This window comes from Eulemur rufifrons, chromosome 29 (genome assembly GCF_041146395.1).
Source record: "Eulemur rufifrons isolate Redbay chromosome 29, OSU_ERuf_1, whole genome shotgun sequence".
NCBI lineage: Eukaryota > Metazoa > Chordata > Mammalia > Primates > Lemuridae > Eulemur > Eulemur rufifrons.
This window is the reverse complement of record NC_091011.1, coordinates 95,308,380-95,318,932: the sequence shown is the minus strand read 5'-3', so window position 1 is coordinate 95,318,932 and position 10,553 is coordinate 95,308,380. Positions and strand designations below refer to the sequence as shown.

At 57.3% G+C, this 10,553-nt stretch overlaps 1 protein-coding gene and 1 non-coding gene across 2 annotated transcripts; one reads left to right on the top strand and one right to left on the bottom strand.

The window, feature by feature from the left end:
* Positions 1–108: 108 nt before the first annotated feature.
* On the bottom strand, positions 109–214 carry LOC138377668 (U6 spliceosomal RNA). Its single transcript, XR_011231834.1, has one exon. It is a non-coding gene; the product is annotated as a U6 spliceosomal RNA (small nuclear RNA).
* A 1,557-nt stretch (positions 215–1,771) lies between these two features.
* On the top strand, positions 1,772–9,717 carry ATG9B (autophagy related 9B). Its single transcript, XM_069462290.1, has 13 exons — positions 1,772–2,382; positions 2,521–2,564; positions 2,741–2,805; positions 3,017–3,178; positions 4,670–4,811; positions 6,326–7,080; positions 7,278–7,431; positions 7,625–7,804; positions 8,368–8,604; positions 8,804–8,937; positions 9,085–9,181; positions 9,364–9,487; positions 9,574–9,717. Exons 1-13 carry the CDS (start codon positions 1,839–1,841, stop codon positions 9,699–9,701), a joined length of 2,766 nt encoding a protein of 921 aa, XP_069318391.1. The 5' UTR covers positions 1,772–1,838; the 3' UTR covers positions 9,702–9,717.
* Positions 9,718–10,553: the final 836 nt, after the last annotated feature.

The window sequence follows — 10,553 nt, the reverse complement described above, 5'->3', positions numbered from 1 at the left end:
TGTGAATAAGGTGGAATGTCCCTGATATTGAGTGAGTGATACTGTGTGAGTAAGAAGGCACAGAGACAACACCCCACATAATCCATCTGTTTTTTTTTTTAATTTTTTTTTTATATGGAATGCTTCAGAATTTGCTTGTCATCCTTGTGCAAGGGCCATGCTAATCTTCTCTGTATCGTTCCAATTTTAGTATATGTGCTGCTGAAGTGAGCACTGTTTGTTTCTGTTTTTTTTTTTTAGACAGGGTCTTGCTCTGTCTTGCCCACCACAGGCTGGGGTACAGTGATGGAATCATAGCTCACTGTAACCTCCAACTCCTGGGCTCAAGTGATCTTCCTGCCTCAGCCTCTCGGGTAACTGGGACTATAGGTGTGTGCCACCACGCCTGGCTAATTTTTTATTTGTGGAGACAGGGCCTTTATAGGTTGCCCAGGCTGGTGTTGAACTCCTGGCCTCAAGTGATTCTCTTGCCTCGGGCTCCGAAAGTGCTGGGATTACAGGTGTGAGCCACCTAGCCCAGCCACCACCTAATCCATTTTGACAGATGTCTCAGAAAGATTATGGGGATTTCCTGGCCCCTCTACCGATGTAGGATTCCATTTTGCCACCTCTAGAAGGGCTCGGTCTTGTTTTCATAGCTCTGCCTCCTGCTCAGAAATAAAATTATGCAAGTCTTGAGCTGCTATGACAATTCCCCAACCAGCAAAGAGGCACAGAAAGAGAAAAACAGGTGCATCCGGACTCAGGTTTTATGGGTACTTCCATGATTGCCTCCATATTCCTCCAGTGAATGATCTGGGAAGCACTGTGTTCCTCTCTCCATTTCATGGGTACTGGCCCCCACATCAGCCCTTGGGCCTAAGCCCTGGAGGCCCTGACACCTGGTGGCTGAGTCAGCATCTCAGGAATGGACTTCAGGAGGAAGCCTGGTGATTCAGGGCCTCAAGAATGGCGTTGGGCAAGCCACCAGACCAGCTGCTTGGGCTGCCTCTCCCTTACTGAGGCAACAACCCAGAGCTCAACTCACTCAACTGCTGCTTGGGTACCCAAATTATCCTTCCAAATCCTGGGCCACAGGCTGCCCTCCTCTGCCTGTTCAGCCCTGATGCTTCTCAGGGGGTCCCAGAAACTGGACCAGGACTTGGAGAGGGTGTCAGGGTTCAAGAGTGTAAGGAAGTAAACATAGTGGAATTTCCAAGGAACCCCACTTTTCTACTTTAAGCCCCCTAAACTGCTTCTCAAACCCAAGCTAACTGCCGTTTCTATCTTCACTTCCCCCTCTCCTCGGTTTCCCCCAACTTGGCTGCAGTGTTTGGACAGGCTCCCCTATTCCCTTCCTTAGCACCCTCAGACCAACAAAACATGCTGCCTTTTCTTTTCTTTTCCATTTTGGTCTTACAGCATTTACTGTATAGGTGTATGGAGGGAAGAGGGGTGAGATTTCAGGAAATGAGATTTAACATCCCAGCCCTGAGCATCTCCAGTCCCTTCTGCGTCTTGCTTGTGTTATTGTGACGGCTGCTCTTTATCTTCCGCCCATTTGAGTTGTGACAACAGGCATAGGCGTCTCCTGTTCAGTGCCTGCCTCTTAAACCAATGCCCCTCCCAGGCACAGAGGCTGCGCCCTGAGTGGTTTGACCCCAGGTTGCCCTAGAAGGTGTGTGAGTGATCAGACAGGTGACTGAGGGCTGGGATGCCTGATGCCTGCCTGAACTGACTCACCTAGTGCTGTTGTTGTTGTCATTGTCCTTGTTGAAGTCCCTGCTCAGCTTCACAGACTTCTGTGGAAACAGCAACAGCTCCCATCCTTCCACCCTTTCCGGAGACACCGAAGCCTGATGGTGAGACGAATGGGCTGGGGGGGAGGCCGGGGGCGGCTCGGGCGGTGGGGAGACCTGGGGCCAGGACCTGTGCCCCTCCTCCCCATGCCACCGCTGCCTCCTCCTCCTCCTCATCGGGGACCTGGGGGAGGGAGGATCTCCATCTTCTCCCTGTCCCCTGCACCTCATACAAGAAGCTCCCCCTCCTCCTCTTTCCCTCCCCCCACGGGCCCCCCCTGCTCAGTGCCCCAGGGGACAGGGGCTTCTCAGCTTTGCCACAGTGCCCTCCCTGCCCCAGCCACCCCAACACGGGCACGGCCCACAATGACACCCGCCTCCGCGTCCCCCTTGTGGGGATCCCATGCCACCCCACCCCTGGCCTCAGTGACTCCCCCTCCGTCACGCCGATGCCTCCAGGACCCTCCTGGGCTGCGGATAGGCCCTCTGATCCCTGAACAGGATTATGAGCGGCTGGAGGACTGTGACCCTGAGGGGTCCCAAGACTCACCCCACCATGGGGAGGAGCAGCAACCCCTGCTTCACGTACCCGAAGGGCTCCGAGGTGAGTGTGAGTGGGCGTGTGGGGGCTGGGGGCCTCGGAGCTCGAGGGCTTGCCCGGCGTGGGCAGCAGGTTGAGGGTGTGGAGAAAAGATCAGTCAGGTGAGAGCGCCAAGGCCCCACACTCTCCCCCTGTGCCCAGGCTCCTGGCATCACATCCAGAACCTGGACAGCTTCTTCACCAAGATATCCTTTGTGCTCGGCCTGCAGAGGAGGCACGAAAGGGCCCCCTTGGAGCTGGCAGCATTCTTGCCAGGGAGACTCTCTGAGGGTGTCGTGGTTGGGAAGACTTGTTGGGGATGAGGGGAGGTGACCTCAGAAGGCCCATCATGCCTCAGGCTTATTCCTTGACATGCTGCCACATCTACAGTTACCACCAGCGGAACGGCTTTGCCTGTATCCTGCTGGAGGATGTCTTCCAGCTGGGGTGAGCTGCTCATCCCGGCCCCTGGGCCTGCGGACCCCTCCTGTCGCCTGCTTCCTTAATAGCGCCTGCTGCTTCCCTCCCACACTTTCCCAAGCACCCCAAGGGGTGGGGTGGAAGGGAGGATGACTGGCTGGTGGGGGGGGAGGGCTGGGGCAGGCCCGCCTGGCCCTCAGGCCTGATGTCCACTGCATCCTTGCACCCTCCCTGCTAGACAATTCATTTTCATTGTCGCCTTCACAACCTTCCTCCTTCGCTGTGTGGATTACAACGTTCTCTTCGCCAACCAACCAAATAACCGTACCAGACCTCGGCCGTTCCACAACAAAGTGACCTTGTTGGACGCCATCCTACCCTCAGCCCAGTGTGCTGAGCGGTGAGTGACAGCCCGGTGGGGTCCCGAGGGGTGGAGCTCATGAGCAGGGTACAGGAGCAGACAGGAGCCTCCCTTATCTTGTAGTCTAGACCAGCAGTCCTCAAAGTTTTTGGTCTCAGGACCAAAAATACACTTAGTATACTTTAAATTGTATTTAATTTAAGGCGTATGAAGTATATTTTTAATACACTTAAAATTGATTGAGAACCCCAAAGAGCTTTTGTTCATAAGAATCACATCTATCCATGACTATCTATTATATCTAATTAGAAACTAAAGCTGAAAGCAACTTTATTAATTTTTTAAGGGGGGGAATGAGGAGGGGGTTTAGTTTCATTTTTTTGAGACAGTCTCACTCTGTCTCCCTGAGTAGAGTGCAGTGCTGTCATGATAGCTCCCTGCAACCTCCAACTCCTGGGCTCAAGCGAGCCTCCTGCCTCAGCCTCCCGAGTAGCTGGGCCTACGGGCACTCCAGAACACCTGGTTAATTTTTCTATTTTTAGTTAGTAGAGACGGGGTCTCGCTCTTGCTCAGGCTGGTCTCAAACTCCTGAGCTTAAGGGATCCTCCTGCCTCAGCCTCCCAGAGTGCTAGGATTACAGGCGTGAGCAGCCACACCCAGCCTAAAAACAACTTTAAAACCTAAGACTGGCCGGGCGTGGTGGCTCACGCCTGTAATCCTAGCACTCTGGGAGGCCGAGGTGGGCGGATCGTTTGAGCTCAGGAGTTCAAGACCAGCCTGGGCAAGAGCGAGACCCCGTCTCTACTAAAAATAGAAAGAAATTATACGGACAGCTAAAAATATATATAGAAAAAATTAGCCGGGCATGGTGGTGCATGCCTGTAGTCCCAGCTACTCGGGAGGCTGAGACAGGAGGATCCCTTGAGCTCAGGAGTTTGAGGTTGCTGTGAGCTAGGCTGATGCCACGGCACTCACTCTAGCCTGGGCAACAGAGTGAGACTCTGTCTCAAAAAAAAAAAAAAAAAAAAAACCTAAGACTGCCCAAGCACACATTCCATTGGTTGTCAGCATGAGGTGACATCTTCACATGTCTTGTAACCTCTGCAAAATTCCACTGCACATCCATGAGAGACTAAGATAAAAACAGCAGAAAGCATTTGTATTATTTGAAAAAAGTTTTTTAGTCAGGTGTGGTGGCACTGGTGCCTGTAGTCCCAGCTACTCGGGAGGCTGAGGCAAGAGGATCACTTGAGCCCAGGAGTTCGAGGCTGCAGTGAGCTATGACTGGGCCACTGCATTCCAGGCTGGTGACAGAGACCCTGTCTCTAAAACAGACAAACAAACAAACAAGAAAAAAGTTTTGACTTTGCAGACACTTTTGAGGGCCTTTTCAGGGGCCCCCCTTACTGGACCGCTTGGAGAAGTGCTGGTCTAGCTGGATCCTCTCCCCAAGGCTGTTTCCCTTGCTCTGGTCTCCGTCTCTTGGGCTCTCATCTTTCTCCCCCACTACCTGTTACCAACCCCACACAGGATCCGCTCCAGCCCCCTGCTGGTCTTCCTCCTGGTCCTGGCTGCCGGCTTCTGGCTGGTCCAGCTGCTTCGCTCAGTCTGCAGCCTCTTCAGCTACTGGGACATCCAGGTGTTTTACAGGGAGGCCCTGCACATCCCCCCGGTGAGCTGGGTGGCCATGTCTGTGGAGGGTGCCATCCCAGGATGGGCAGAGGAGTGGGGAAGCAGTGGGGCTGTGCAGATGGAAGGGCCACCTGGAAAGAGGGCGGAAAGAACAAGGCCTTATTGACACCTGCCCTAGGCCCAGAATATGTCAGGAGGTGGGGTACCACCACTTAGAAAGTATGCTTCTTACTCTAGTGGAGCTTAGTTTATTTAGATGGCTCATGTGAGATGACTTATAGTCATATGTTTGTGCTTAAAAACAATGGGTCTTTAGAAGGAGGGCAGTCATCTGGCTTTCCAGAGGAGGAGGAATTTGGGTTGGGCTTGGAAGGACAGGACAGGACACGAGGGGAGGTGAGGGCATTGCTAGCCCTAGTAGGCCAGTGCAGGAAGGTGGGGAAAAGCTGTGAGCATCTGTAGGCTGCAGCAAGGAGAAGGACCCGTCCATCTGAAACTGAGCCTTCAAGGCCCCCATCAGGTGACCCCCCCCATGCTGCAGTAAGCCACTGCATTGGCCTTATTACTGTCCCCTGGCCACACTCTGCCCTTTCCTCCTCATCTTGCCTCTGCACCTAAATTCTTTAAGGCTCAGCTCAAAGGCTCCCTTCTGCAGCATGCCTCCCTTGCTTCCCCTCGGAAGTCCAGGGCTTTCTGCACAGCCCTCCTGCATAGAAAGGGGAGAGGTTCTAGAAGGCCCATGAGGAAGGGAGCACCAGGCACAGAGCAGGTGTCAGGAGGCCCATGAAGCAGCAATGAGGGAGTGGGAGTGTGGCTGCCCTCCTGCGGGAGGCTGCTAACGCTTCTTCTCTCTCCTCTCCCCTCTTCTCCCATTCCTTCCGGTGCATCCCTCTGAACTGCAGAGGCTGGGCTGGAGGGACTTGACTAACGTTGACTGGAGAAGCTGGGTGAAACCGGGCTAAGATGAAGTTTGAAGACCCCCAAATGAGATCTAATAGTACCCCATCCCCAGACATGGGCACTGCCAGGGTCTTGGGAAGGCTCATCTGGCAAGATGTCCTGGAGTAGGGTGGGGCTGGGGGTCTCAAAGCATGCCCAGGCCAAAGGTGGTGAGGTTCTGGCCCAGAGTTGGAGGGCATACTGCAAACTGGAAGGAGAGAGTGCCCCACGACCTGCCAGCCACTCTGTTTTTGTGTGTACAGTTGAGGGGGCCTCAGATAAATCTGCTCTTAAGTAGCTAAGAAGCCAGGTGCAATACCTGGAAAGTTTACTAACAAAGTGTCACCAGGAAGCACATGACTAATGGCCTCATGAATGGCAGGGATGATGAGGAACAGAGCAATTCAGAAAAGATGAAAGGAAGTAGGACACGTCCTTGTTGGGGACAGGGTTAGGGGAGGGCAGAAAGCGAAAGGTGGGGAGGAGGTGGGGGGGATGTAGCTTGGTCATGGTGAAGTTCTGCTTGTTTCTAGGCAGCCCATTTGGGGGTGTGGCTCGGGTATCGCAGTGGAGAACAACCGGGTCGCTGGTGCTCACCAGTTCCCCTCTCCTTAGGAGGAGCTCAGCTCGGTGCCCTGGGCAGAGGTGCAGTCCCGCCTCCTGGCGCTGCAGCGGAGCGGGGGGCTGTGCGTGCAGCCGCGCCCACTGACCGAGCTGGATGTCCACCACCGCATCCTTCGCTACACCAACTACCAGGTGGCGCTGGCCAACAAGGGCCTGCTGCCGGCCCGCTGCCCGTTGCCCTGGGGAGGCAGTGTTGCCTTCTTCAGCCGCGGCCTGGCACTCAACGTCGACCTGCTGCTCTTCCGCGGTCCTTTTTCGCTCTTTCGCGGGGGCTGGGAGCTGCCCGACGCCTACAAGCGCAGCGACCAGCGCGGCGTCCTGGCCGCGCGCTGGGGGCGCACAGTACTACTGCTAGCCGCCCTGAACCTGGCGCTGAGCCCGCTGGTGCTGGCCTGGCAGGTGCTGCACGCCTTCTACAGCCACGTGGAGCTGCTGCGGCGCGAGCCCGGCGCGCTCGGGGTTCGCCGCTGGTCCCGCCTGGCGCGCCTGCAGCTGCGCCACTTCAACGAGCTGCCGCACGAGCTGCGCGCGCGCCTGGCCCGCGCCTACCGCCCCGCCGCCGCCTTCCTGCGCGCCGCCGGGCCCCCCGCGCCCCTGCGCGCGCTGCTGGCCCGCCAGCTGGTCTTCTTCGCCGGCGCGCTCTTCGCCACGCTGCTGGTACTCACAATCTACGACGAGGACGTGCTTGCCGTGGAGCACGTGCTCACCGCCATGACCGCGCTCGGAATCACGGCCACCGTGGCCAGGTGCGACAGCAGATGCCCGAGGGTGGTGGTATGTGTCCCTTTCTCTGATCTGCGGCTAAGTGGGGCTCCCCCGCCCCGCCTCCGCCCGGCGAATCCTTACCCCTCCCACCGCCGGCGACCCCCAGGCCTGCATGCCACCGCATGACCTCCTAACCGCAGGTCCCTTCCCTCCCGCTGCCCCCCATTCCGCCCTCCAGGTCTTTCGTACCTGAGGAGCAGTGCCAAGGTCGTACCCCGCAGCTCCTGCTGCAGGCGGCCCTGGCCCACATGCACTACCTCCCGGAGGAGCCCGGCCCTGGCGGCAGGGCCAGCGTTTACCGGCAGATGGCGCAGCTGTTGCAGTACCGAGCGGTGAGGGTCGCGGCCTCAGGCGGGCTGCTGGGGAGTCCGGGCAGCCTGGTGCTCTGCCTGGGAGAGGGCATGGGACAAATGGGCTATGCCGGCAGCCAAGTCAGTGACTTTTTGGAGGCTTCCCGCCCTGGCGAGTGTCCGTGGAGAGTGGGCCCCTCAGCAACGCCTGCTCAGCCTCCCCCTGTTTCCCTAGGTCTCCCTGCTGGAGGAGCTCCTGTCTCCTCTCCTCACTCCACTGTTTTTGGTTTTCTGGTTACGTCCTCGTTCCCTGGAGATCATTGATTTCTTCCATCATTTTACTGTGGATGTGGCCGGGGTTGGGGACATCTGTTCCTTTGCCCTTATGGATGTGAAGCGCCATGGCCACCCTCAGGTTAGAGCCCTGCCCTGGGCAAGTGGGGTCGTCCTGGGTAGGACTTTGCTTGTCTCACCCAAAGCTGACCTGGGGTCCAACCCCAGCTCCATCACTTGCCACCTGGGACCTTGAGCAAGCAACTTCACTTCCTGCTCTCTAGTGTCCTTGACTGTTGAATGAAGACGATAGTAGTAGCCAAGGCGTGGGCTTGTGAAAATGACATGAGAGGATGTCTGTAGAGCCCTTAACAGTGTTGCCAGCACATAGGAGCATCAGCAGTGGGAGCAAAGATGACCAGGGGGGCTGAGAAATGGGGCTGGTCAGTGGGTGGGGCTGAGTAAGGACCGGCTTCTGAACCAAGGCCGAGGCCCACCTTGGGGATCAGGTCTGCACAGGTGGGCAACGCCGAGCTGAGTCTAGACCCAGGTCCTGCTCTGCTGCTGTACTTTTGGGTGATCTTGAGCAAGTCCCCATCTTGGCTTCCGTTTCCTTCACATGGAAAATGGAGCAGTGTCTCCTGTCCCGCCTACCTCCATAAACCTCAGTGTCTGCAGCACCTGAGAGACTGTCTTTGCTCGCAGTGGCTCTCGGCGGGGCAGACGGAGGCCTCGCTGTCTCAGCGGGCAGAGGATGGGAAGACTGAGCTCTCTTTGATGCGGTTCTCCCTGGCACATCCACTGTGGCGCCCCCCAGGGCACAGCTCTAAGTTCCTCGGGCACCTCCGGGGCCGGGTACAACAAGATGCAGCCGCCTGGGGCGCCACCTCAGCTGGCAGCACCCCCACTCCAGGGGCGCTCAGCAGTTGCACATCACCTCTGGTGAGTCCTAAGCCTGGCCTACCCTCTGCCCTCCCCACCCCAGCTCTCCCTTCTCCCTTGCCCTGCAGCCTCGCCTTTGGTAGGACCCACCCTGCTGGCCCACCCCTGCCTGCTTTCTGGCCTTCCTTAGACCTCTTCTTCCTCCTCCCTCCCTCTCTTCCAGCACCCTCTTCATCTTTCCCTCTTCTCTTGCTCACAGCCAGAGGCCTTCCTGGCCAACCTCTTGGGGCACCCCCTCCTGCCCCCGAGGGACCTGAGCCCCACATCCCCCTGCCCAGCTTCCGCCACAGCCAGCCTCCTTGCCTCTATTTCCCGAATCGCCCAGGACCCCAGGTGAGATGCAGGGGAGTAGGGGTGGCTGATCTTCTAGGAGAGAACTGGGGTGCTGAGAAGGGGAAGGGGAATCCAGCCTGGCCTGCCCTATGGGGTGGGAATAGATGGCAGGGCATGTCTTTTGATCTACTGTACACTGTGTTCCAGCTGTGTGTCCCCAGGAGTCACTGGGGGCCAGAAGCTGGCCCAGCTCCCGGAGCTTGCTTCTGCTGAGATGAGTCTCCACGCCATCTACCTGCACCAGGTGAGTGGAGCGGTGTGGACAGGAGAACTGTGGAAAGGGAGCAGGCAAACAGAATGGAGGCTGGGAGAGGGTCTAAGAAAGTACCTAACAGAGCTGCGGGAGGAGGTTTCAGAGCCCCCTGCACCCAGTCCCCTTGCCCTCAGTGTAGGAGGGGCCCCTCATTCCTCTTCCTTTCCATGTAGCTTCATCAGCAGCAGCAGCAGGAGCTGTGGGGGGGTGCTTCAGCCACCTCCCTGTCCAGGCCCTGGTCCATCCCCTCACAGCCACTCTCGCCTGATGAGGAGAAGCCATCCTGGTCAAGTGACGGTGAGGAGGGTGGGGCACACAGGGGGCAGATCCTGGGTGGATGCTGGGCATCACGGCACTGCTCAGCTGATGGCTTTTGTCATTAGGCTCCAGTCCTGCCTCCAGCCCCAGACAGCAGTGGGGAGCCCAGAGGACCCGCAATCTATTCCCTGGAGGGTTTCAGGAGACCGCAGACACTCAGAAGGAGCCTCTCCAGGCCCCTAGCACTGACTGAGAGGCCTCCTCAGGGTCAGTACTGCCTACTTTGTGGGGAGGGAGAAATGACTGAGTAGGAAGTTGGTTTGGAGTCAGACCTGGAGGGATGAACGGAATTCACGATGGTAGGGGGTGGTCATCTCTGGAGCCTAGGGCCCCGGACTGCTTGCCAAGAGCCTTCTTCTCCCTCAGGTTCGCTGGCTTCTGCAGCCACAGGAGATTGGAGGGCGGAGGACACACTGAGCCATCATTAGAGGCCCCTACATACAACAGGCCCAGGAGACCTTGGCTGGGCAGGACCTGGTGCCAGAGGTCAATGAGGAGCTCGCCCCAGAGAACAGAGAAAGAGTTGGAGAGGAGATGCCAATGGCATCTGGAAACAAGTCTTAGAGATGGTCCCCAATGGAGGGGCAAGGAGGCACAGCCCCAGCTAGCTGTTCTGGAGCGGTTGCCTGGGAAGAAGTCCCCAAGTATACTCAGGTGGGGGGTAGGGGCCAAGGAGGGGGCCACCTAAGTGTAAGGGAAACAATGGGGCCAGTGATCTGAAAGGCGGTGGCGTCTTCACTGTCCTCTGTTAGGTTCCCATGGCACTTGCAGGGGAACTTGTCAGTGGAAAGACTGCAGAGGGCTGGTGGTTGTGGACTTTAGCATCAGTGTGATGTCTGAGGAGCCGGTGCGGCTCCTCATCCTGTATGACATAAGCAGTAAAGATTGCTCATGGCTGTGTTGCATGTGTGTGACGTGATCTCTGGCTTCCCGGCATCCCCCACCGCTGCCAGCTGAGGGCCAGCACCTGCTCCTCAGTAACGACTGGCAAGGGACCTGCACAGGAGAACTGCCCGGGACTGGCTGGAGCCATGCTTTTAGAGTC

What these genes read in the sequence shown, in the direction of transcription:
- ATG9B (XM_069462290.1), top strand. Translation starts at nt 1,839, where the DNA reads ATGGTGAGACGAATGGGCTGGGGGGGAGGCCGGGGGCGGCTCGGGCGG. An exon ending in CGAATCGCCCAGGACCCCAG is followed by an intron (nt 8,938 to 9,084) that starts GTGAGATGCAGG and finishes ACTGTGTTCCAG; the next exon opens with CTGTGTGTCCCCAGGAGTCA. An exon ending in ACGCCATCTACCTGCACCAG is followed by an intron (nt 9,182 to 9,363) that starts GTGAGTGGAGCG and finishes CTTTCCATGTAG; the next exon opens with CTTCATCAGCAGCAGCAGCA.